At 54.1% G+C, this 26,129-nt stretch overlaps 3 protein-coding genes across 3 annotated transcripts in view; 1 reads left to right on the top strand and 2 right to left on the bottom strand.

Moving 5' to 3' along the window:
* The window catches only part of STAP2 (signal transducing adaptor family member 2), an 8,162-nt gene extending 2,618 nt beyond the window's left edge, over positions 1 to 5,544 (bottom strand). The window contains exons 1-6 of the mRNA XM_005858783.2: positions 4,777 to 5,544; positions 2,512 to 2,583; positions 2,249 to 2,371; positions 1,333 to 1,389; positions 579 to 679; positions 9 to 91 (exon numbers count right to left, since the gene is read on the bottom strand). Of these exons, the coding sequence (XP_005858845.1) occupies positions 9 to 91; positions 579 to 679; positions 1,333 to 1,389; positions 2,249 to 2,371; positions 2,512 to 2,583; positions 4,777 to 4,878 (538 nt within the window). The 5' untranslated portion in view covers positions 4,879 to 5,544. The remainder of the gene's footprint in view (positions 1 to 8; positions 92 to 578; positions 680 to 1,332; positions 1,390 to 2,248; positions 2,372 to 2,511; positions 2,584 to 4,776) is intronic.
* Positions 5,545 to 9,715: 4,171 nt separating this feature from the next.
* Positions 9,716 to 17,481, top strand: MPND (MPN domain containing; the record flags this gene model as incomplete). The annotated part of the gene is made up of 12 exons (XM_014533349.1): positions 9,716 to 9,796; positions 10,540 to 10,776; positions 12,077 to 12,209; positions 12,762 to 12,846; positions 13,018 to 13,114; positions 13,364 to 13,436; positions 13,517 to 13,593; positions 14,840 to 15,008; positions 15,097 to 15,167; positions 15,270 to 15,359; positions 16,035 to 16,127; positions 17,228 to 17,481. Coding segments are annotated over 12 exons (1,293 nt in total), but the record flags the coding sequence as incomplete, so codon positions are not given.
* An 895-nt stretch (positions 17,482 to 18,376) lies between these two features.
* SH3GL1 (SH3-domain GRB2-like 1) overlaps positions 18,377 to 26,129 on the bottom strand; it is a 50,054-nt gene continuing 42,301 nt past the window's right edge. The window contains exons 2-11 of the mRNA XM_005858844.2: positions 22,727 to 22,795; positions 22,332 to 22,404; positions 21,304 to 21,447; positions 20,734 to 20,867; positions 20,390 to 20,548; positions 19,982 to 20,085; positions 19,420 to 19,484; positions 19,181 to 19,231; positions 18,958 to 19,014; positions 18,377 to 18,516 (exon numbers count right to left, since the gene is read on the bottom strand). Coding sequence (XP_005858906.1) covers positions 18,377 to 18,516; positions 18,958 to 19,014; positions 19,181 to 19,231; positions 19,420 to 19,484; positions 19,982 to 20,085; positions 20,390 to 20,548; positions 20,734 to 20,867; positions 21,304 to 21,447; positions 22,332 to 22,404; positions 22,727 to 22,795 — 996 coding nt within the window. The remainder of the gene's footprint in view (positions 18,517 to 18,957; positions 19,015 to 19,180; positions 19,232 to 19,419; positions 19,485 to 19,981; positions 20,086 to 20,389; positions 20,549 to 20,733; positions 20,868 to 21,303; positions 21,448 to 22,331; positions 22,405 to 22,726; positions 22,796 to 26,129) is intronic.

Genomic DNA, 26,129 nt, shown 5'->3' with positions numbered 1-26,129 from the left:
GTCCCCGCTGGGTCGCAGCAGCAGGTTCCCGCACTCGGGGTAGCGCTCCAGCAGCAGCTGCGCCTCCAGCCGGCTCACCTTCATGAAGCACCTGGGGAGGGTCGCGTCTCACACCGGACAGGCCTTGTCCCGCGGAGACCCAGACGCCCTCCCGTACGTACCCCAGCCCTGGACGCAGCCCCGCCTGCTCACAACCCGCTTGCAACACCAGGTCTCGCCCTCCGCTAGTTCCGGGGTCCCGGACAACCAGCCACGCCTTCAGGCACCTAGACCCGCCCCCGGAGATCCTGACCCTCCCCAGGGCACCTAGAATCGCCGCCTCCGGAGACCCAACCTCACCCCCTCCTCCAGGAGACCCTGCTCTGCCCCAGCCCCCGGTTCCGTTTCCAGAGGCGCACAGTCCGGTCCTCCAGGCACCTAGACCCGCCCCTGTAGGCCCAGACCAGCCCCCAAACACCAAGTCCGAACCGAATCCCCGCTGCAGCACAATGCAGCCCTGTATTCAACTTAAGACCCGCTCGGAGACCCCACTCACACCACCCCCAGCCCGCAGCCCCTCTGCTAGGCGGGGCACTCACGAGGGCATCTCCAGCGCGCGACGCGCCTCCTCTTTGGCCAAGGCCTCGGCCATCATGTACAGGTGTCCGGGCAGCAGAGTGAGGTTGGACGGGACACGGAGCTGAGGGGCGATCAGGGCAGCTGTGGGATGGGCAGCTGTGCCCATGTCACAGAAGGCAGAGTGTGGACAGAGCCAAGATGGGAACCTGGGTCTGGGGGCTCCAGAGCTGCCCTACCCCTTCAAGGGCAAAGAGGTTTTGAGAGGAGGCAGGGAGAGAGACTTCAGTGATGGGGAGGAGGACAGAGCAGGTGCTAGAATGTAGTCTCACTCTACAGGCTGCAGGGGTCAGGTAGGAAACAAATGAGTAAAATAGCAATTAGGAATGTTGACTAAAATCCTGGTTTTTAAGTGATGGTAGCTGACTTTTAAATTAGCACTTCGTTGGCAAAACAAAACATGTTTATGGACTACATTGGGTTTGTAGAATGCCAGCTTGAGACCTGTTTGAGACTCTAGGGCAGTGGTCGGCAAACTGCGGCTCGCGAGCCACATGCGGCACTTTGGCCTCTTGAGCGTGGCCATAAAGTTTCAATCGCACTATATGTGTGCGCCCGCACGTGGTATTTTGCGGAAGAGCCACACTCAGGGGGCCGCAGTTTGCCGACTACTGCTCTGGGGGCTTATTTGAGGAGTGAAGAATGGAAAGGAAAAAGGATTTCTGAGGAGGACTACTGGGGAATAGGAGAGAGAGGGGCAGGGGGGACCACTCTGACCTCCACCACTGTCAGGATGAAGCCTTTCCACATCTCCCGAGACTCCAGGCTCTCCACCTGGAGGGAAGGAAAGGAAACGTCCTTGTTGATTAGGCTCAGTCTATTCATCTGTGAAATGGGAGTGAGGAACTGAACAGTTCATGTTTCCAAGGGCCGTTTTGAAGATTAAATGAGTTAAGGCAGGTTAATTTAGGGTGATGTCTGAATATAAGTCCTTTAATGTGGATTGTTATTCTTGAATGTTATTATACCAACATTAAAAAAAGTAATTCAGATCATGTACCTCCTTATCCTTTAAACCCTCCCAGGCCTCCCACCCCCCTCAGGGTAGAAGCAAGTCCTCTCCGTGGCCCACAAGGCCGTGCATGACCTGCCCAGCCCCCTCCCAGCCTTCACCTCCTCCCTCCCTCCCCCTCGTTCACTCTGTTTCGGCCATTGTTCCTCTAACTCACCAGGCATAGTCCTGTCTGAGGACCTTTGCATTCACTTTAGCACTTGTCTCTCTAGCATCCACTGCCATCTGCCAGTCCATATATTTTACACATTGATATAGTTGATTGTGTGCCTCCACCACGAGACTGTAGACTCCACAGGGGCAGGGGTTTTTAATTGTCTGTTCACTGCTGTGCAACTACAGGAGGGTCTGGTACATAGTAGGTGCTCATTAATGTTTGTTGGCAGACTGAATAATGGCAGTGGTGACCTTTGTGAATTGTATCTTGTTCTGGGTACTTTATACATATTATCCCATTTTGCAGTTGAGGAAACTGAGGCCCGGAGAGATCAAGTGACTTGCCCAGTATCACCACTCCAGCGTTAGACTCTGTGTGACTCCTTGCTGGTGTGTGTTAACGGTGGGTGTGATGGGGAAGCAGGTTCTCCCGCCAGCCCCACCTCCACCCCCCAAGAGACCTACCCTGAATTTGATCTCCTGGTTCCGGATGAAGAGGTTGAAATGTATACCAGGGTCATGGGAGCTCCCGCAGGGAGCTTCATCTGTGACTTTCACAGAGGCGCCGAGGTCTATCTTCTCCAAGTGCTGAGGGCACAGAAGCAGGCGTCTGAGCACCAGACCTGCGGTCCCTCAGGCCCCCTGGTTTGGCCACGCCACCCATACCCTCTGCTTGGTCCCTGGGGTCAAGGATGGGCCAGCTCTTGAGCCCTCATTCGCATCCTTACCTGGGAGTCCCTATTGCTCTTGTAGAAATAGAGAGTGAGGCCCTGGAGGCCGGCCCAGAACTTCTTGTAATCCTGGGGAACAGAGGGGGAGAAAGAGAAGGATGTGAGTTGGCCAGCTGGGCACCTCCAACCCACCCGTTTCTGCCTCAGGACCTTTGCAGGGGCTGTTCTCTCTGCCTGGACACTCTGCCCCCCAGACCTTCACATAGTTTCCTTTGTTACCTGCTTTGGGTCTTTGAACAAATGTTGCCTTCTTAGGGAGGCCCTCCTCTCTCATGGCCCAGCCTCTGGGGATCTGTTATTCTCTGATAAATGACCAAAGGGAACCTTGATAGGATGGGGGACCCAGAACAGTCCCTCAGTTTATGGAGGGGGCTGTTCTAGGAGTCAGTTGCGCTAACTTGGATTTATGATGATCCATCCACCCACCCACCCATACACATACATATACATCTCCCTGGCCCCTTACCCACCCCACAAATACTTATTGGCATCTCCTAGGTGCCAGGTCCTCAGATATTCCATAGTCTCAGAATTTCACAAGGTTCTGGACTCTAGGAGGTCTGCAGATTCAGGATCCCCCCACTTCCCCCTCAGGATTCTGAACTCCAAATGCCCTAACTCTCTGGATGTCTAAGGGGCTATACAGTTCAGATTGTAAGATTCTAGGGTCTTTTCACCAAACATTCCATGAGCAACTACTCCGCAGCAACCAGCTCTATTGCAGGCAAAATATTAAGTGGGGCATGACTTCTCTTTCTAAATATATCATGTTCCAGAGGATAGAGAGAGCCCAGACACTGAGATCCTCCAGGAAGAAAAACTCGGGCCCTGGAGAGGGACAGACCCTGGGCCAGGAGATCACAGAGGAGGAGAGGAGCCCTCCAACTGGAAAATCTGAGAAGGCTTCCTGAAGGAGGAATCGCTTTAGTCTGTAATGATAATGAGGATAGTGCTCCTATTGACAGTTATTATTCACTCAACCATCCGTCCATCCATAGATACAGTCATACATTTAACGAACATCGACTGAAGGCATACTCTGTGCCAGGCACTGTTCCAGGCACTTGGAATAAAGTAATAAGTGATTGAACTTCATATAGTCAGACTTGCTTTGTCATGTACCAGCTGTGTGTCATTGGGCAGGTTATTTAAGCGCTCTCTGCCTCAGTTTCCCCACCTGTAAAATGGTGATACTAATGGTATCTGCCTCAGAGGCTGTTGTGAAAACTGGGTGAATTCATGTAAAGAGCCAGTGCTCATCCTGAGCCAAGTCCTTGGCCGGCCAAGGGCTGCCCCTGTCCTGTAAATGTGTCTGTGGCCCTATCCTCCCCATTTTATTACCGAGGGAACTGAGGCACGAGGATGGAGAATCACTCGTAGGCCCGGGAGTCAGAAAGGGGTGGAGCATGGATGTGAGCCTGGGTCTCCCATGGGGCCCATGGTCTTTCTTAACCACGGTGATTGGTGACTGCCTCTTGGTGCTCTCTAGGCAGGAGGGAACTCGGGCTCGTGGAGACACAAGAAGAGGGGAGGGAACTGCAGTGACAACGTCAGGACGGTGCCGGGAAAGCAGGGGTGGCTGGTTTGGGTTCTAGGAGAAGCTGAATGAATGTAGGGAGTGGGGAGGGAGAGATGGGGCCTTAGTGGGAACCAAGAGGCGGGGCTTGTTTCTGAGCAAGACACAAACACACACACCCATGTACGTGCACATTGGCCCGCAGTATCTGTCCTGCTGAACGTGGCTGCCACCAGCTCTTACTGTGCCCACACACACCTGTCCTAACCCTGTCCCCACATACACCTGTCCTAACCCTGTCCCCACATATACCTGTCCTAACCCTGTCCCCCACACACACCTGTCCTAACCCTGTCCCCACACACACCTGTCCTAACCCTGTCCCCGGCAGCTGAGGTTCACAAAGTTCAGGGCTGGGGAAAAGGGGAACCAATTAATTTAATTCCTCATTTCCTCGAGGAAGTCCTGATCCTGTTTGTAATCTGACAGACAGAAACAGCGACTGAGACCCAGAGAGACACAGACGGATACAGGCTGGGAGAGACAAAGAAAGAGATCAAATAAGAGTCAGAGAGACAGACAGACGGACAGATGGACAGAACCCTTCCTAGCCGCCAGCCCCTGCCCTGCCCCATCCAGCACCCACCCCGCCCTCCTTGGCCAGGTGGCAAGATGGGATCGAGGCTCAGAGAGGTGCCTCAGTTGCCAGGCAGCCCAGCAGGGACAGCTTCCCTGCCCCACCTTACCCTGTCACGGGGTCCCTTCTTCTCCAGAAAGCTCTCATGGTAGTGTGAGGGCAGGGCGCACTTGGGCTTGGGGGCCCGGGGTGGGCCCAGGGCCGAGGCCATGGCAGGCTGGGCCTCTGGCCTGGCCTTCCCTCCAGCGCACAAGCGGGGCCAGGAAGCAGAGGAACAGGTTCCAAGGGAATTTCCTCTCTTCTGTCAGCTCCCGGGTTCCCTCCCCTGCCAGTGCTGGGCAGGGCGGGGCGGGCCTGGGCAGGTCCAATGATCCTAGGGAAATCCCGGACTCTCCGGCCTCTCCCAGGGGTCAGAGAGCAGGGAGGCCGTGCTGGACTCATGGGACGGGGAGGAAGCCACGGGAGGGTTTCCGTGTGGAGCAGAGACTGGGTGATTGTACACCAGGAGGAGGGACCTGCTTCAGCAAAGGCCTGGAAGTGAGAGGAAGGAGGGAGTGTGGCGCCCAGTTGGTTAGGGGATGTAATGAGAGAGTTGACAACGGGAACATAACACGAAGGCCTGAAATGCCCGTTAGGCTGACTGGACCTTAGAAGGATCGTGCCTAGATCTAGCCCCAGATCTTGCTGGGTTTCTCACAGGAATTGCACTAAACTTGTACACCAGTTGGCGGAGACAAGGCATCTTTATTATGGCGAGACTTCTAGTCCATGGGCATGGTCTGCCTCTTCATTTATTTAAATTTTTGATTCTTTCATCACTTGTGTAGTTTTCAGCATACAAGTCCTGTACCTATTTACAGCCCCCCAGAAAACTTTTTTTTTTGAGCTGTGTATTTTTTATTTTTGGTTAATCCTTTACCCATTTTTCCATTGATTTTTAGAGAGAGTGGAAGGGAGGGAGGGGGGAGGGAGAGAGAGAGAGAAGGCGAGAGAGAGAGAGAGAGAGAGAGAGAGAGACATCAATTGGTTGCCCCCTGCATGCGACCCAGTGGGGGCCAGGGATTGAACCTGCAACCCAGAAACGTGCCCTTGACCAGAAATTGAACTTGCCACCCTTCAAGTGCACGGTTGATGCAGTAACCACTTAGCATTCTGGCCAGAGCACGATCCCTATATTTTTTTTTTTTTTAAGAGAGAGAGGAAAGAGGGAGAGAGAAAGAAACATAGATCTATTGTTCCACTTATTTATGCATTCATTAGTTGATTCTTGTACGTGCCCTCACTGGGGATCAAACCCACAGCCTTGGCGTATTGGGACAATGTTCTAACCAACTGAGCTACTTGGCTAGGGCCTGTCCTTCGAATTTTTAATTCCAATTTTCACATATTCATTGCGAGTATACAGACATGCAGTTGATTTTTGTGTGTTGATCTTGTATCCTACAACCTTGCTGAACTTGCTCATTTATTAATTGAGAGGCATTTGTTGTAGAGTTCTTGGGATTTTGTACATTGTATCATCATGTCATCTGCAAATTAGGCTAATTTTTATTTCTTCCTTTCTAACCTGTACTGCTTTTATTTATGTTTTCTGCCTTATTGTACTGGCTAGAACTTTCAGTACTATGTTGGAAAAAAAAATGGTGACAGTGGACATCTTTCCATTCTTTTTTTTAATTTTAAAAATTGATTTCAGAGAGGAAGGGAAAGATAGAAACATCAATCATGAGAGAGAATTTCCTTTCTAACCTGTACTGCTTTTATTTCTGTTTTCTGCCTTATTGTACTGGCTAGAACTTTCAATACTATGTTGAAAAAAAATGGTGACAGTGGACATCTTTCCATTCTTTTTATTTTTTAAAATTGATTTCAGAGAGGAAGGGAAAGATAGAAACATCAATCATGAGAGAGAATCATTGATTGGCTGCCTTCTGCCCGACCCCTGCTGGGGACTGAGCCTGCAACCCTGGCATGGGCCCTTGACCTGAATCGAACCTGGGATACTTCAGGCCGCAGGCCAACGCTCTATCCACTGAGCCAAACCAGCCAGGGCGACATGTTTTTATTCTTTTTTTGTTGGTTTGTTTTGTTACTAATTTAAGGTGAAGATAATGGATGCTAAGCACCTGCCATAGTGATTTTTTTATAGAGAGGAAGGGAGAGGGATAGAGAGTTAGAAACATCGATGAGAGAGAAACATCTATCAGCTGCCTCCTGCACACCCCCTACTGGGGATGTGCCCGCAACCAAGGTACATGCCCTTGACCAGAATTGAACCTGGGACCTTTCAGTCCACAGGCCGACGCTCTATCCACTCAGCCAAACCCGTTACGGCATGTTTTCATTCTTAAGGGGAAAGCATTTCGTCTTTAACCATTAAGTACAATGTTCATTGAAGTTTGTAGATGTTCTCCACTAAGTTGAGGTGGTCTCCCTTTGTCCTAGTTTGCTAAGAGTTTTTATTATAAGTTGGGGTAGAATTTTGTTAAGTGCTTTTTCTGCATCTGTTGCTATGATTGTGCAACTTTTCTTCTTCAGCCATTGCATTTGTTTCCTATGGCTGCTGTGACAGTTTACAGCACACTTAGGGGCTTAAAGCAACACGAATGTATTATCTCACATTTAATTGGAAATCCTACATGGATCTCCCGAAGCTAAAATCAAGGTATTGGTGGGGCTACATTCCTTGTTGGAGGCCGAAAGGATGAATGTTTCCCTTGCCTTTTTCCAGCTTCTAGAGATTCCCCACATTCCTTGGCTCATGCTCCCCTTTCTCATCTACAAAGCCAGCAACGCAGGTAAAATCCTCACTTCATCTGATCATTCCTAACTTCTTCCACTGTCTCCTCTCCCTGACTCTCTCTTCCACTTTTAAGGACCCTTGTGATTACAATGGGAAAACTTCCCTATTTTAAAGTCAGCTGATCAACTGTAATTCCATCTGCAACCTCAAATTCCCTTTGCCATGTAACCTCACATATTCACAGATTCTAGGGACTGGGAGAGGGACATCTTTAGGGAACCATTATTCTGCCCACCACAGCCTGTTAAAGATGATGGATAACATTTGTTTTTGAATACTGAACCTACCTTGCTTCCCTGGAATAAGCACCACATGGACATGGTGCCTGATTCTTTCTATACGTTGCTGAATTCTAGTTCCTAATACTTTGCTAAGGATTTTTCTGTCCCTGTTCATGAAGGATATGGTCTGTAATATTCTGTCTTTGGGCCATCCTTACCTGGTTTTGGTATCCTGGTAATGATGCTGGTTTCATCTAATGAATTGGGAAGTGAAGTGTTCCCAAGCACCACATGGACATGGTGCCTGATTCTTTCTATACGTTGCTGAATTCTAGTTCCTAATACTTTGCTAAGGATTTTTCTGTCCCTGTTCATGAAGGATATGGTCTGTAGTATTCTGTCTTTGGGCCATCCTTACCTGGTTTTGGTATCCTGGTCATGATGCTGGTTTCATCTAATGAATTGGGGAGTGAAGTGTTCCCTCCTTCAATTTTCTGGAAGAGGTCATATAAAAGTGGTGTTGATTCTTCTTTGAACCTTTGGTAGAAAAATTATCTGGACCCGGAGATTTAAAAGAATTTTTTTATTGATTTTGAGAGAGAGAGAGAGAGAGAGAAAGAGAAAGAGAGAGAGATTTGTTGTTCCACTTATTTATGCTTTCACCAGTTGCTTCTTGTATGTGCCCTGACCGGGGATTGAACCTGCAACCTTGGCACATTGGAATGAAGCTCTAACCAACTGAGCAACCTGGCCAGGGCTGGAAATTTCTTTTTTGAGTGTTTTAAAATTGCACACTCAGTGTCCTTAATAGTTATAGGGTGAGGCTGCTTGGACTTTATACACATAGCAAAGAATAGCCTTTGGAATCCGCTGGAAAGCTCTGTGACCCTGGGCCATCGATTCATCTTGAATTGTCTAATAAAGCTGATAACAAGACTGCCATAAAGGGTGCCATAAGTGGTTAATAAAGTCGTAGCAGTTAGTTTTAATTTTATTTATCAAAGGCAATGGGGAGTCATTGAAGGATTTAGAGCTGGGAAGGGAGGTGACCATCTTTTCATTTTAGAAAGATCCCTCTGAGGCCAGGGTGGAAAATGGACAGTATTGGGGGTTAGTATGGAGGCCTGAGGCCCAAGGTGATAGCAATGGGTCCTAGGTTTTGGAAGATAGTTGAAGGGAAAGTGTGCAAGGACATGGAGGAGTAAACTGAAGCTAGACTTTAGGGAGCAGGGCGATGATTGGCGGCTGGACCCGCGGTGGGGGTTTGGGGGGACTCCAAAAGGAAGCTTGGGCTGGACAAAAAAAAGAATAATAATTCACATTTATCCCTCTCTTACTATCTGTCAAGCCCTGATCCTTAAACCTTAAGTGGAATTACTATTATCCCCACGGGGACACAGAGAGTGGAGCCACTTGGCCAAAGTCTCAGAAGTGCGCAGTGGTAGCAGGATTTGAGTCACGTCCAGTCTTGATTCCACACCACCCTGGCTGGACACCTCCTTCCCCGCCCCCAATTTCCTCTCCCCTCTTCCAGACTGGGGTCCGGGTAAACCCAATGGGGGATCCCCGACCCCGGGCTTTTAGCCCTGCCAAGGGCTGGGAAGATTCGGAGGCGAGATCTGGCGCTGGGAGGTGGCACTGCGCTTTGGAGTGAAGGGACCTGGGACAAAGGACAGGACTGCAGCCGATGCACCCCCTGCCCGGCTCCGCCCACCGGTCCGCCTGCGCGGAGGGTCCCCCCCCCCGTGCAGTTTTTTTGATCCCGGAGCTGATTGGCTGGCTGAGTACCAACCCTACAACTGGTTGGATAAGTGAGGCTGAGGGTTCCTGGAAATTGGCCGAGAGCGACAGCTGCCCATTGGCTCAATCGGAGTTGGGCGGACGCAGCGGTTTAACACTGATTGGCTAGAGTAGGTCACACACCTGTTTATTGGTTGAAGATAATTGATTGGCGTCCTCCACTCTGGTCCAATAGTGTAATCAATCAGCCGAGGGCCCACCCGAAAAATGGAAATTAACCCACCAGGCGCGCGGTCACCCTGCGGGTGCTCCTCAAAGACGCGCAGCTGGAGCCCGGCGCCGGGGTGCTGTCTATCTACTACTTGGTGAGCACCCCCCAGCTCCCCAGCCCATCCCAGCAGGGGCAAGAAGGGAAACTGAGGCCCAGAGCTGCCTTGCAGCAGGCAGAGCCTGGGAATGGGGAGGGGAAACTGAGGCACGGAACATCCAGACCCAGCACGAGCCCAGAAGGCCACCGTTCATCAAACACCCCATTCTACAAAGGAGAAATTGGGGCTCAGCGAGGATACCACTGCTTTCTTGGCTGTGTGACCTCGCTCAACCTCTCAGTATCCTACTATTCTAGTCTCCTTACTTGTAAAATGGGACTTTTCCCCCCTCCCATGGGGTTGTGTGAGAATTAAATGAATAAAGCGCTCAGCAAGGTGTCTGCTACACAGTAAGTGCTTTGTGTTTGCTCGTATTACTATTGTTGTTTGGTTTGTGAATGGTACAGTTTGTGAATTGAGCACCTGCTGTGTACCAGCATGTTAGGTATTAGGGACACAGCAGTGATCATGACAGACCCTGTCCCTGCCCTTTGGGGGTTCACAGTGAGGGGAAGGGGGATAGACACATACTTGGGTGGTTTTGATCCAAGCTGGTCAGGACTGTGGCAGTGGACACAATAAGTACAGGGAGGCACCTAAGATGGAAAGCTTCCTGGAAGGGGTGCTGAAGTGGGAAGTGGGTGCTGAGCCCTGGGAGCAGCACTGGGTCAGGGAGGACTTCCTGGAGGAGGACTGGTGGGTACCAGGTCCTGGGCCCAGCCAGCCCACTGTCGCTGCAGGGGAAGAAGTTCATGGGGGACCTGCAGCCAGACGGGAGGATCGTGTGGCAGGAAACAGGGCAGGTGTTCAACTCACCCAGTGCCTGGGCCACCCACTGCAAGAAGCTGGTGAACCCGGCCAAGAAGTCGGGTTGTGGCTGGGCCTCCGTCAAGTACAAGGGCCAGAAACTGGACAAGTACAAGGCCGCCTGGCTCCGGCGACACCAGCTCCACGTGCCTGCAGCTGTCGCCGATGAGGTGCGTCCTTCGGCCTCCCAGATTAAGCCTTAGACTTCGTCATATGTAAAATGGAAATGGTAATAGCAGTACCATGTGTATTAGATGAATTTAGGTCGCTTAAGTATGTGTGTACATATCTGGCTGGCAAGTCTTAAATCTGTGGGGCCCCTGGCAGGCTGGAAACTCAGACAGTAGTTGGTGCTGCAGTCTTGAGGCAGAATTCCTTCTTGTCTGGGAGACCTCAGTTTTTGGCGTAGACTGACTCGGATGCTGGTCCAGGTGGGCGATGGTGGGGCGGACCAGCCCAGCCATTGAGATGGAGACGTGGTCAGGTTCTGACTAATTTTGAAAGTGGATCTGATGGGATTTGCTGATGGATTAAATGTTGGTGTTAAGAGTTTTGTTCTGAGCAAGTGGGTAGATGGGGTTGCTGTCATTGGAGATGCCGGGATTTGGGAGGAGTAGGTTTGGGGGGCTGGTCGGGTGCATCATGGCTGTATTGAGTGGGAGCACCCCCTGCATGGTGATGTTGACGGACAGCGGACCCTGAGTCTGGAGCGCAGGAGAACTCCAGGATGTAGACAGGTCTGTGGGTATCGTTGGGGCATGGGCAGGATTGGAGTCCTGAGAGTAGACCAGGCTTTCCTGAGGGAAGAAGCCCCGGGATCCAGCCCTAGGCAACAAGGGAGAGATGGGAAGGCTGAGGGGACCCTGGAGGGGGACAGGGAAGCTGGGTGAGTTCAGGATCCCTGAGAAGTTCCCAGGAGGATGGGGTACCAGCTGGGTCCGATGCTGCTGGGAGGGGGAGGAGGACAGAGAATGAAATGTGACTGTTGGGTTTGGACACACAGAAGTCACCTTGGCGAGGGAGGTTTAGGAGAGAGCAAGAAGAGAGGTTATTGAGAGAATTAAGTAACATAATCCATGCAAAGTGCGTGCTTGCTCAATGGAGCACCTGAGCATATGCTAAATTCTTTGCACACATTAACTTGTTTCACCCTGACGCCAGCCCTATCGGGCTAGAGGTCATTGTGCGGTTTTACAGGTGACCATAGAGCTCAGATAGGTTAGGGCGCTAAAGTCACACAGCTTGTTCAGGATTCGAACCTGTGAGTCAGCCACATGAAGGAGCTCAGGTCTGAGCAGGCCAGAGCCTTAGGCCGCCTCTGCTCACTCCCTCCCTCTAGCGGACATCTGAGGCAACGGCAAGGACCTAAGGGTCAGGCAGGCCAGCAGTCTGGGTGGGACTTGGGGAGGGTGGGGGAGGGTGGAGTGCACCCAGCTGAGGGTCCCGCTGCTGTCACCCCCACCCCGCCAGAGCCCAGCCAGTGAAGGGGAGGAGGAGGAGCTGCTGATGGAGGAAGAGGAGGAGGAGGTTCTGGCAGGGGTCTCAGCAGAGGAGAAAAGTCGAAGACCACCTCCAAAGGGCCCCTCAGAACCTGCCCACCCTGGTGAGAGGCGTGAGCGAGGGGAGGAGGCAGGGTGGGCGACATGCAGAGCTCAGGTGCAGGAGGAGGCTGTGGACGGGTATGGGCTTTCTTTTCCTCGGTGCCTCCAAGATGCCTGGCTGACTTCCCAGCCCACTAATTTCACTCTCACCGCCTAATGCTGGATTTCTTGCTCCCACTGACCAATTTCTTTCCTTTTTTTTTTTTCCACTGACCAATTTCTTAATGTGCTGCCCAATTTTTTCACCATGCTGCCTACTTTACTTGTTCCCCAATAGGATTTCTTTGCCCTGTTGTCTGATTTCTAAACTTGCTGCCTAAATTCCACCTTCTCCCCAACCTGGTCTTCTGAGGTCCTCGCCTGATTTGGGCCCTTCATCTGATTTTAAATCTCCGTCCAATTTATCAACCTGCCGCCTGATTTCCCAGTCCCGCTGCCTTATTGTTAAGGCTGCCTCTAGGTTTTTTTCCTTCTTGGGTTGCCCTGTCTTTGATGTCCAGTTCCAGGCTGGGGAGGGACTGACGCTGCCTTTTTGCCTTACCCCAACCCCGCAGAGGCCACGCCCCTGGGGAAGCGAGTGGAAAACAAGATCCGGGTGCCAGTGCGGTACTGCATGTTGGGCAGTCGCGACTCTGCCAGGTCAGATATGTCCATGTCCCCCACACGAACCCCAGTTTACACGAGCTCTTGCTGGGGTGGATGGAGGAGTAAGGCGGGGGCAAGGCCTCAGATCCTCAGAGCTGGCTGGGGGGAGGGCTGAGGAGCCAGCCTAGGGGTTCCTGAAGCTGTGGGACCCTCGGGCTTCTGCAGGAACCCCCATACCCTGGTGGAAGTAACATCCTTCGCAGCCATCAACAAGTTCCAGCCGTTCAATGTGGCCATCTCCAGCAACGTGCTGTTCCTGCTGGTGTGTGCCTTGTGGGTCAGGGGCTCCCAGGTCTGGGCAGAGGGCTGGGGTGCTCTGGAGGCAGATGGGGTCCCTGGAATGTCAGCTCTATGTGCGTGGGTACCTTGTCTGCTCATAGCTTCTCAGTCAATGTTTGGGTGAAGGAGGAGGTGGGAGGGCTGGCCCCTGCCCATTACAAGGACCCTGGACTCCCAGGATGGACTGGGCCGGGTGTAGCCTGACTATGTCTTCTCATGTACCTCTTCCCAGGACTTCCACAGCCACCTAACTCGCAGCGAGGTTGTGGGGTACCTGGGGGGCCGCTGGGACATCAACAGCCAGAGTGGGTAATTGGGGCCTAGTGGGCAGGGGGATATTGGGGGCCGGGCCAATATTCACGCCTTCTCTCCCCACTCTGTGCAGTGCTCACGGTGCTGAGAGCCTTTCCCTGTCGCAGCCGGTTGGGGGACGTGGATACCGGGGCCACTATTGAAGAGGAGGTGAGGGGACACACTGGATGGGGCATTCTGAGGTGGGATGGGTGCACACAGCTGTTCTTGCAGCTGGCAAAGTCAGTGCTCAAAAAATGTGCAAATGAGCATGTGTGAGCCCTTGCCCCAGCTGACACCTAGTAAGGGCTGGATACATTTTAATATTTGTTTGTTTTTTTAATCCTCACTCAATATTTTTTTCATTGATTTCTAGAGAGAGTGGAAGAGGGAGGAGGGGGGAAGAGAGAAAGAGAGAGAAACACCGATGTGAGAGAGACACACCGATTGGTTGCCTTCCAATGGAGGTACGTGTACCTCATGAGGCCCAGAAATCAGGATTTTATTTTATTTTTATTTATTTATTTTTTTAAAACCAGAAATCAGGATTTTAAAAAGATTCGCAGGTGATTCTAATGTGCAGCCAAGGTTGAGAACCACTGCCTTAACCTATGTGCCCTTGATTGGGAATCGAACCTGAGACCCTTTGGTCCATGGGCGGACACTCTAACCACTGAACCAAACCAGCAGGGCTTAACTGCCATTTTATTTATTTATAAATATATTTTTATTTATTTCAGAGAGGAAGAGCTAGAGAGATGGAAAGAGAGAGAGAGATAGAAACATCAATGATGAGAATCATTGATTGGCTGCCTCCTGCAAACCTCCACTGGGAATCAAGCCAGCAACCAGGTCAGGACACATGGAACCATGACCTCCTGGTTCATAGGTCGATGCTCAACCACTGAACCACCCCCATCAGGCTGCCATTCTTGATGTTTTCCTAATGGGTCTTAGTATGCACCTGGCTCCGTGCTCAGCGCTCTACACCCACCTTCTTGTGTCTCTCAGGGATAAGTGAATGGATGTTGATTCAGCGAGAACCGTTCTCTTTCTGCCCCTGCTTGCCTCCACTTGCTGCAGGCATTCAGGAATGCCTGTGCCTGCTCAAATGCATGCATATCCACCTCCTTAACTGTTTATTGAGCATCTACTGTGTGGCAGGCGTTGTTGCAGGAGTTGGGACACAGCAGGGAAAATCACTTTTCGCCTTTGTTTCATGACAGGTGCATCTTTTTTATGTTCTTGTTGACCATCCCCCAACCGGACTTGTTAGGGTGGGCGCGGGCGCAGTCCTGGTACACAGCAGATACTCATTATGTGCTGCTCTCACGTGGAGCTGGATGGGAGTCAGGAGCACACCAAGGCTGGTAGGGGCCCAGCTCCCCGCCCTCTCCAGCCCTGCCTCTGTCCCCAGATCTATCAGAGCCTGCTTCTGCGGGGCCTGTCCTTGGTGGGCTGGTACCACAGCCACCCACACAGCCCGGCGCTGCCATCGCTGCAGGACATCGACACGCAGATGGACTACCAGCTGCGGCTGCAGGGCTCCAGCAATGGCTTCCAGCCCTGCCTCGCCCTGCTCTGCTGTAAGTGCCCCCTGGGGTAGGTGTGTGTGTGTGATTCCTGGACCATGAGCCCCCCAGGCCCAGCCCCGCTCTCACTCTCTTCCCATAGCCCCTTACTACTCTGGCAACCAGGGCCCAGAGTCCAAGATCTCCCCGTTCTGGGTGATGCCACCCCCTGAGGTAGGTGGAGCTCCTGGGGGAGGCCAAGGGTCAACATGCTGGATGTGTCATGGGGTGGGAGGCTTGGGGCGGCTGGTGGTGACTGGCCGGTGTCCCTGCCAGCAAAGGCCTAGTGACTACGGTATCCCCATGGACGTGGAGATGGCTTACGTCCAGGACAGCTTCCTGACAAATGACATCCTCCATGAGATGGTGAGCTCACTCCCAGGTGAGGTGGGTGCAGCCCTCCTCATGGGGCGGGCCGGGTCTGAAAGGGCCTAGCTGGGCCTACAGGACAAGGTCTGACTCAGGCAGCCGTGGCTGAATGTGCCACCAGGGCCCTGGTCAGGTCCCTCTTCTGGAGATAACCACCGGTGTCTCTTAGCACGCAGTCCCAGGTCCTTGCAGCACCTCCCTCACCCCCCAGGCCTCCGAGTTGTTCTGGACACACCAGGGATGCTCCCATCTCGGGCCTCTGCACCTGCCGCTCCTCCCCAAGGGGAGACACGTGGAGGACTCCAGGTGTCAGCAGGATGGTTTATGCCTGTGGCTCAACAGGCATTTAAAAAACGGAGCTAGTTCATGACACCTGTGGTTTCAGGGTATTAGTGAGGCTAAAGCAGGGGGCTGTCAGGCCTGTGTGATACCACGTTCGGCGTGCCTCCCTCAGCCTCTCGGGCAGTTCCCTCTTCCTGAGCTCCCTCCTGTCTACTGGGTGGGCTCCTCCGTGGACTTCCTTGGTGAGCGGTGTTGTCTGCTGGTTGCATTAGCCTGGAAGCCTTCACGATAGGTGACAGGTAGCGGCAGCGCCGTCCTGCTCACTGCTGGATCCCAGTGCCTGGCGTGGGAGGCGGGAGCGAGGGGTCCCAACCACCCCCTGTCCTGTAGATGCTGCTGGTGGAGTTCTACAAGGGCGCCCCGGACCTGGTGAGGTTCCAGGAGCCCTGGAACCAGGAGCACACCTACCTTGACAAGCTCAAGGTAAGACTTCTTACCCCAAGTCCCATGTGAACCCCTCCTGTAGAAAGACAGCTCTTGGGGAGCACCCAAGAATACACCCATGGGCAGCTTGAGAAAGGGATTCCCTAACTTGTTCTCTACAAAAGTATTCCAGCTGGAAATGAACAGTGCCAAAAAGCCTTGTTTTATCACGAGGGTGGGGGTGGGAATCACCATCAAAGTGGAGATGAAACGTTAAAGTCCTGTAGACTCCCAGACCCTGGGACAGCCCCGCTGAAGCTGCGCTGGGCCCTACTTCCCTCTGCGTCCACTCACAGAGGGTGTGCAGGGTTCTGATCTGGTTTAGAGTCTTAAGAGCTGCTGGTGTTGTGAACGTGCACACTGGCTCCCCAGGTAGTGGGACATTTAAATTAGGCATTTATTGGCCTCCGGTGTGTGTCTGATTTATTTCCTGTTTGAAAGTCATCCTTAGATATTCTCAACTCTGCTTTGCATAGAGAAAGTTTCACACTTTTGCTTGTTTTGTTCAAACTTTTATTTTTTGCTAATCCTCACCTGAGGATATTTTTCCCATTGATTTTTAGTGGAAGGGAGGGGGTGGAGAGAAACATGGATGTGAAAGAGACACATCGGTTGGTTGCCTCCCACACGCACCCCAACCTGGGGCCATGGATCAAACCTGCAACCCAGGCACCTGCCTTTGACCAGAAATTGAACCCGAGACCCTTTGGTGCCCAGGCTGATGTTCTAACCATTGAGCACACAGGCCAGCTGTTCAGACTTTTAAAGAAAACAGTAACCAGGGCTTAAAGTTGTTCCTGGTCACCTCCTAGCCAGGCACGGGGCTGCTGGGTGGCTCTCAGCATGTGGCGAGTGGGATCCAGGCTGGAGTGACAGCAGGATTTGTAAAGTGCAGATGACCCCCCCACCCCAAACATTAGTCAGCTGGGTCTTGTTACTCAACATCCCTTTTGTTAAAAAGAAAGCATTGCTTTAGGGATACCACTGTGTACCGTGGGTAGGCGAGCCCCTCTGCCATGTGGCAGCGCTTGGGCCTTGGGGGCGAGGCCAGGCCAGGCCTGCCGGACATAGTCCTGAGGCGCCAGGCCTGCTTGTTTCAGATCTCCCTGGCCAGCAGGATGCCCAAGGACCAGGGCCTGTGCCATGTGCTGGAGCAGGTGTACAGCGTCCTTAAGCAAGGGAACTGAGAGGATCGACCTCGGAGGACCTGGGAGGCCTCCTGGTCAGACTCGGCACCCCCCAACCCCGGGTGAGGGGAGCAGGTCGAGAGATTTCATTCGCGACTGTGTTGCTGTGTTCCTGTGGGACTGCGTTGTTTGATGCAGGTGCTCACAGAATAAAGGAGAGAAGCAAACAGCCAGGCCTGTGTCTCACCCTGAGGGGGGCCTCCTAGCACTTGCTGCTGGGCACAGGCTGCTGTCTGGCAGGGGAGCACTCATGCAGCCGAGTGTGTGGACAGTGCTGGACCCAACCCCAGCCTGTCCCTTCCTGGGGCTGTGGGGAGGGGAGTCTTGGGGACATACCTCCCATGCCACTGAAGGGTGAATGACAACCACCCTTCCTGGGCTTGCTATGGGGCCGGTGCCCACTCCAAGAGTGGGTAGGGGGCAGCTGTGTAGGCCCTGTCCTGACCAGAGACCCCTTGGGAGGGCTGTGGATGTCCCGGTGAAGAGAAGGCCTGCCCCACACCACAACCAGGCAAGAGACTGTAGAAAGAGACGTTTAATACTTCTTAAAAAAAAAAAAAATCAGGATTAAATTTTTTTCTGCCCTAGACTGACCAAGGCTATGCTGCTTGTCTTGGTCCGGATGCCTGTGTCTCACCCACTCATGATGGTGGGGGGGCCTTGGGGACGAGCAGAGCCTGGTGTCATGGGGGCTGTGCAGGGTCACTGGGGAAGGGAATGTGAACCAGGCCCGAGGTCCCCCGAGGCCGATTTCAGATTAGACAAGAGGCGAAGCGGATGCAGGGCCAGGGCCCTGCTGGTCTGAGCAGCTGCCTACCTTGGTCTGGAGGAGACAGCTGGGGATACTGTCAACAGGGGGAGGGCAGCCAGCTTGGGATGGGGGAGGCCCTGTGACCCTCCCGAGCAGCCAGGGGTCTGGCAACATTCACTCATCAAAGCCTTTGTGCTTGACCTTCAGCAGAGAGGAAGCTGGGGGCTCCCATGGTCCCGTGTATGGTGTGTCTGTGTCTGTGTCTGTAGCTGGTGGTGGCAGCTTGTGCCAGAAATGGTCCATGTGCTTGGTCAGGGGTAGGGTGCGCATGGGTGTGTAGGGCTCAGCACCCTGCAGCTGAGGACAGGGCCTGTCCTTAGGGGACTGGGCCCCTGGTCGTTCTCGGGCTCAAAGTCATAGAGTGCCTTGCAGCTTGGCTGGTCCAGCGGCGCTGGGGGTGGGCAGGGTATGGGTGTAAGGTCTGGGCGTCCAGCTCAAACCCCACCTGCTGCCTCGCTGTGCCTCAGTTTCCCCTAAGGAGAGCCGCTCTTCCTCTGGCTCCCCGGGGTTGTTGGGAATAAGGAGCAAGTGACACACAAAGGATGGAAAGGGTTCTGTGAGTGGTTACCACAATGCTCCTGGGAGGAGCTGGGGGCGCACAGTGGCATTAGGATGCCCAGAGCCCACCGCCCTCAGGGTGCCCTGGACGCTCACAGCAGCCTGTTTCCCACGGGAAGGCTGAGGCCACAGAGGCAAGAACTCGGCTCCTTCCCTGCTTGCGGGTCTGAAGAAACCCCAACAGGTGTGCGCTTCTACCAGATCGGGGGAGGCAGAGAGACCCTCGCAGGATAGACTGGAAGGCACTGTTATAAACCGAGGCGGGGACACTCACGCATGCTCCTGCTGGGGGTCCGGATGGGCTTGTCGGAAGATCGGAAAGATGATGAAGCTGCTTGCAAACAAAGCACACAGGTGGGCTGAGAGTGCTGAGGTGGGGCCTGGTCCCATCTCGGGCCCCTTTTGCAGAGGGCTGGGATGGGGCAGCAAGCTGGGGCTGCCCCACAAGGGGCCGGTCTCTGAGGCCCTGGGAAAGCACGGCCCCTCCAGAGCCTTACCTGAGATCTTGGGGGCCGGGAAGCCCCCGTTGGACTGCTCAGGCTCTCCAATCAAAGCTCTCTGAGAGGATCGACCTCTGAGGACCTGGGAGGCCTCCTGGTCAGACTCGGCACCCCCCAACCCCGGGTGAGGGGAGCAGGTCGAGAGGTTTCGTTCATGACTGTGTTGCTGTGTTGCTGTGTTCCTGCGGGACTGCGTTGTGTGATGCAGGTGCTGTTGGACTGCTCAGGCTCTCCAAGGTCAAAGCTCTCCCGGGGCTTGGGCTTGTATTCACGCTTGGGGCGCGAAGAGGCTTCCCGCATCCTGCAAGTGAAGGCGGAGGTGTGAGCAGACACAGAGCCTGCATCATGAGCCAGGGTGTCAAGGCCAGAGAACAACACCGCCCCTCCCCACCCCCCCCTGTTTTTGCTGCTGCCACATGAGCAGTGGGACCCTGGGGAGGCTGTGAGATGGACACAACACACAGGGGAATCCTGGGGGACCCCCTGGGCCAGATCCCCAGACTAGGGCATTTTTCAGGTTGCCAAGTGGCCCCACCAGGGAACCACTGCCAACGAAGGAGACTGGCAGTGGAGGAAGGGCTCCTAGGGTCTGCCCTGGGTAACCTGCCTCCCATCCCCCTCAGGTTGTCTCCTGTCCCACGGCCACTCCACCCTCTCCTTCGGGACAGGACAAGCCCGAGGAGGTCCTACTCCCTTGTGGGATCCCCACAGCCCAGAGATTATGAAAAGCCAGCTGCCAGCCCAGGACCCCACAGCCACTGGGCCTTTCCTGGCCAGCACAGAAGGGAAGGGGCTCACCTTCGCTTAAGCTTGCTGGCCAGCTCGTCCAGGATCTGCACGGCCTGCCGGTGGTATTCCAGCTGGGCATCCACCAGGGCAGAGAGCTGGCTCACCTGCTCAATCTGCAAGCAACCAGCCAGAGCTGAAGAGGGGGCTGTCCTCTAACTCTCATCTCCAGGCCACTTCCTGCAAGGAGCCTTCCCAGACTGCTCCAGGCACTGGGGCCCGGCTGACCTTAGAGCTGCAGCTGGAGAAGGGTGAAGGGCCCAAAACACCGAAAGCCTCAGGGTGCCAGTTGCTGCCCACCTCTGCTCCTTGCTCCCCCTTCATTTCCTTCACCTCCTAAACCGGCACTGAGCCCTTGGATGCTGGCATTGGTTTCAGGGGTTTCCCAAGCAAGGGTAGTCCCTGGGCCCATGGACGTACATCAGTCTCCAGGAGGTTGTGCATGCTGGTCTCAGCCACCTCCTTGGACTCTTCGAACTTCTCCAGGGCCTGGCGCAGCTCCTCATCGGGGATCTTGCCCTGCCGCTTCTTCTTATAGTCAAAGTCCAGGCGGCGGCCCTCTAGCTTCTTCAAGTGGTGCTGGGGGCAGGGCGAGGGTCACATTGCAGGGCCCCCAATGCCCTGCAGCCCTGCTCACAGCAAGTATGCACGGAGGTGAGCCGAGAGGGGCCCAGGATGGGAAGAGGCTCACTGAGTGAGGGAGCCATGTGGGACCCCTGAGGGCTATAGGGGGTGGGCATGAGGGACAGGGCATCAAGGCATACCTGGATCTCCTTCAGGTCTTTGTCGCACAGGTTCTGCAGGGGATCGATGAAGTTCTGCTTGACCTCTATGTCCAAGGAGTCCTTCACCTCTGCCAGGCACTTCATGGACTCCCCTGCATCCAGCAGGGCGTCGCCTGTGGGGGTGGGGGGTGGGGGAAGAAGCCATCACAGGATGCCTGTGGGGCCAAGACACCCCCAACTTTTAAAATGACCCCACAGCCAAGGACTGACCAGAAATCAGAGCAACAGACCATCACGTCTGTTCCTGAGCCAGTGGCCTGGGGCTGGTAATGACAAGTGTCAAGCAACCTGCCCCTCTACACTCTCAGAAGGGACCAGATTTGCCCTGAACGCGGTGGCGTGAGGGGGAGGCCTTCCCTCAGCCTTAACACTTTAGGTGGTGCTGGGATTCTCCCTCCCCCCATGGGACCAGCCAGCACTAGAGAAGATTCTGGAGCTATGGGAGGGAAGTGCCCTCCTGCTCACCGGTGTGGGGAGGCTCTGGCCTTCCCTCCCTCAGCCTGGCCGCCTGCCCATGCAACCTGCTGAGGCCGTCACGGCGGCCCTCACCGAAGTTGGACTCGCCACCCAGCTCCTTCCCGTGACGAATCATGCACTCGCCCAGCAGGCCCTCCGACTGCGGGTAGCCAGGATTCTTCACCTGCCCACGGATCTTGGATACCGTGTTGAGCATCGTCAGCTTGGCCCGTGAGGCTGGAAAAGAATGGGCCGGGTGGGCATGTGGGTGGTTTCTCCAGGAGCCACCAGGCCTGTGCTCAGCTAGCACTGCCGCTGCCCTGGGTGCTCCTGCTCTTCCCCAAGGCCCACGTATTTCTAAAGTACTCCCTTGGCCCAAGGCACTTGGTTGCCATGCCTGTTGAGAGGCCCCTGAGCAGACCTGCCCTACTCTGTTCTTCTTGGCCACAGAGGATCATGGGCCGTGGGCAGGAGAGGCGATGGCTCTTCAGGAGCCCCAGGGCCTCCTCATCCTGGAGCATGGCTCTGACCGGGACCCTCCCCTCAGTGGCGTGGTGGAGCAGCACACGCTAAAGAAGTGGTGGTGGCAGGTACGGGCATCCCAGACATGGATATGCTGCTACCTCTGCCCACTTGGGTCTGTCCCTGGCACAGGCCTTGAATGGAGACGCCTGGGTTTGGTGCCTGTTCCACGCCCACTGCCTCCTGCTATAGGAACTAGCATTTGGATATTCCTTGAGGGAAGGTCCCCACTTCCCTCTCATCCTAAGAGACCCCACTTCATGTTCCAAAGGCGAGCATGTGGCTGGTGCCTGACAAACTAGGATGAACACCCAATTCAAATTGACCCAATGAATCGGTTGGGGTGTCGGTTGGGAGGTGCTCTTTTCTGCTGGGACTGTTAGCTGCAAAGGTGATTTAAGGTTGGGATTGACACAAGGAATGAGAGCTGCCAGATGAAGCAGAAAGGAAATACATGACCCCAAGGACATCCTTTAGGTACCTGGACCCAGCCATGCCTAAAACCCACCTACCCCATGACATTTTAGTTTTGTGATCCCTTACGTTCCTTCTTCATGCTGTGGTAACCGGAAGAACTTGCAGCTAGCTGGTGCCCCTACCTGGGTTGGGCTGCAGGTATTCGATGGTTCTGGCCAGCACTTCCACCACAGCCTTGCTGGTAACATCCACCTTCTGTAAAGAGGCAACATGCATGGTTTCAAAATCACGGGGGCACCCAAGGCCAAACCAGGGGCCCCTGAATAACCCTTGCCCTGCTCCCCAATCCCTGCCTGCCTCGGAGCCCACATAAGAACTACATGCCGCTGTGAGGGCTGCCTGGCCTCCCTGTTGTTCATTACACCATGTCCCCACTGTTGCCTGCCCAGGGCTAAGGGACACCTGATGCCTCTAGTCCATCCTGATAAGCCTCATCCTAGATGTCAGAGCTGGGCCTCATGAGGGACTCGGTAAATGGTGCCAGACATTAGACAGGGCACACCACTCTTCCCATTACCTTCTCCATCTCTTTGAAGTCATCGTCAAGCTTGGTCCCTTCAGCCCCTCCGACCTTCTCGCTGACCAGCTGGGAAACAGAAGGTAAAAGAATGAGTCTCAGAGGAGGAGGCCCCAGGATGCCTTCCAGCCATGCCACGTCCACTGCCGGTGGGAGATCACGGGGTCAGGATGTGCATGATAGCTTCCCAGAGATGCTGAACACAGCAGCCAATGGCAAGACGGTGACCGAGCACACACTCCAATCCACACGCTCCTTCTCTCAGTAGGAATCTCAGGGGTCACTGGGTATGGCAAATCCCTCAAAATGCATGCTCCGGAGCGGGCGGGGGGAGGCTGCTGAGAGGCGAGCAGGTCTGTGGTGGAGAGGAGGTCCCATGGCTGAACGAACACGGTAAGTGTCATGTTTGACAAGAGCTGAGGGAAGGAGAGGCTTGCCTTGCTCCGGCCAAATGTTATGCTGCCTGGAAGTCATTTCTCATGGACATGTGTGGGCACACACATCTGAACAGCACTCTGGCATGCTTAATCACACACAACCCTGAACAGCAGTGTGTGACATGTTTAATTTCTCATGCTTAATCACAGATACTTGCCCTGGCCTATGTTTCTCAGTGGTTAGAGCATTCCCTGTGTGCCAAAGGGTCACAGGTTCGATCCCTGGCCCTGGTTGGGGCACATGCAGGAGTCAACCAATGGATGTGTCTCCCTCACATCAATGTTTCTCCCCCCCCAACTCTCTCTCTAAAAATTAATTGAAAAAATATCCTCGGGTGAGGATTAGCCATGAAAAAAAAAAACAATCAGACACTCATGCACACGTGGCACATACACAGACACACTCACTCCATTTCCTAATGGCTGGCAGCAGTTTCTGCTCACACATGAAAACCCCTCCCAGGGCTCTTGAGGACACCCAGCGGCTCAGTCTAAGGGAGCAGCCAGGTCACTGACATGCAAGGGCAGGCCCGCCACCTTCTACCTATGTGGTCCTGGGTCATGGGTAAGCGGCTTCACTGGGCCTGTTTTTCTCTGTGAAATGGGGTGACAGATAGGCACTCACGGGACCATGTGCCGGCTTCTGTGGCCTCCTGCATGTGTGTTCAGGAGTGTGCCTGGCAAACAGTAAGCACTGGGCAACCACACTGCCTTCACCTCTGACCACTATTACTTTCTCCACATGTGTCGTCCCTCCATGGGGACTGAGCAGAACTCCAGGCCAGGCCTAGCCTGTTCGTATCCTCCCCGCCTCCCCACCAAGAGTTAGAGGGAAGTCGGTGGTTCTCAACTTGGCTAAAGCCAGGGAGTCTAAGAAGGAAACAGCACAGGTAAGAAAGGAGATCAGTACAGGGGGGAGAGGGGACAGGAAGGGGGACAGGAAGGGGGAGGGCAAGAAGGAAGCAGGGCTGGTGTGTGGGGCTGACCTGGGACTGTCACCACCTGGACCTGCTGGCTGTCCTCTGTGGTGCACCATCCTCTAGGGGACCTCACAGGAGAGGCAAGGGCTGCCCTCCAGCTTCTGCTAACGACTTCATAAGGAAAAGACCCTGTCTGCCCTAGGTGTTCTGGGCGTTCCACTCTATTTCACGGGGCAGTTTCACTTCTTTTGATTATGGGAAAATAGGACGTTCACAAATCCGGTGGCTGCCAGAGAGGGAAGTGAGTTGACTGCCTGACGTGAGACGCTCTGCTGGTGCACTGAGGGGAGCTGAAGCCTAAAACCACACCTTCCGGGCTGAGGTCACGGGGCCAGACGGCCCCCTCAGTGCAGGCACTGAAGGCAGCGGCTCCCTGAGGGAGGAACCCCTGCATCCTCGCCCAGGCCCCCCGGGAGTGTCACCTCCTCACCTATACTGGGAATCCAGGACTCAGTTTTCCCAAGCCCTCCACACAGCTCCTCTGGTCCCCCACTCAGGGCCAGGTTTACCCGGCCATCCTGTGCTCAGGTACTGGGGAGGCCTTGGAGGAACTACCAGGCTACCTATCTCCCTACCCGCCCCATTTTGGAGCTCTCAGCTCAAATCCCTCAGGTGGTGGTGAATTGCCCCCCATGTCCCTGCTCTCCAAGTCTCAGTTTTAGAACCAGTACAAATGGATGAGAAGATGACAAAAGGAAAAGTGGGCCCAGCTGGTGTGCTCAGTGGTTGAGCGTAGACCCATGAACCAGGTGGTCATGGTTCAATCCCAGGCCAGGGCACATGCTTGGGTTGTGGGCTTGATCCCCAGAAGGGGGCATGCAGGAGGCAGCCGGTCGATGATTCTCTCTCATCATTGATGTTTCTATCTCTCCCTCCCTTCCTCTCTCTAATCTATTTTTTAAAAAAAGGAAAAGTGCACCCTAACCGGTTTGGCTCAGTGGATAGAGCGTCAGCCTGCGGACTGAAGGATTCCGGGTTCAATTCTGGTCAAGGGCATGTACCTTGGTTGTGGGCACATCCCCAGTAGGGAGTGTGCAGGAGGCAGCTGATGGGTGTTTCTCTCTCATCGATGTTTCTAACTCTCTATTCCTCTCCCTTCCTCTCTGTAAAAAGTCAATAAAATATATTTTTTAATAATAAATAAATAAATAAAGGAAAAGTGTGAAAACCAAAGAAGCCATATGTCAACCCAGCAACAACAACAAAGAAAGGGTACAGTGCTGAGTGTGGGGCTCCCGGGAGGCATGACCATGGCCTAGCAGAGAGAAGACCTGAATGGTCCACAGGCAGAGCTGGGAGCCATGTATGGGTTACAAGCACCCACCTTTGGGTGCAAGGTACAGCCTTTTCTAGGGGCTGCCTGAGGATGCTCAGGGGCCAGGACACTCTCTGGGGAGAGGGGCCTGTGCCCAGAGATGCCCTGTGCATAGGGAAGGCCACCACACCAACACTTCAGTTCTGCTCAGGTTTATATACACCTTTGGGCCCAACAAGAGCAAGTATGTTGCTGTGGAAATACCATCCACGTGTAGAGTCTGTGCCCCAAATTAACAGAGCCTGCCTCTCTCACCCCTCAATTGGTACTCTCTACAACCTGATCAAGTTCCCACCCTGCAAGAGAGGAAACAGGCACAGTGCTTGGTGGGGCCTGGCAAGCTAAGGACTGAAGCCCACTTTTTCTCTCACATCTAATGAGAAGCCAGGAACCTCATAAGCTTACTGTTTGAGACCTGTGTGGCTCGGCCCCCTCTCCCACCTGGCTGTGACCTTGGTGGTGTGTGGAAAGCAATGCCTCCTGGGATCCACCTGGCTAGTGAGAACCTGGGTCAACCAGCAGTGAGCCCCACAATGGCTGCTGTTGTAAAATCCATGCCAGTGCCAACACAGGGCCCATCCCAAGCCAGAACGTCCTCCAAGATTCTGCCTCAGGTCAGGTGCCAGCCTGGGCCCTGTGGAGCCTGCCTTCTGCAGAAGCCCTGGGAGGCG

This window comes from Myotis brandtii, unplaced genomic scaffold (assembly GCF_000412655.1).
Source record: "Myotis brandtii unplaced genomic scaffold, ASM41265v1 scaffold122, whole genome shotgun sequence".
Lineage (NCBI taxonomy): Eukaryota > Metazoa > Chordata > Mammalia > Chiroptera > Vespertilionidae > Myotis > Myotis brandtii.
The sequence above is the reverse complement of the archived record's forward strand: the minus strand, read 5'-3'. Positions and strand labels throughout refer to the sequence as shown.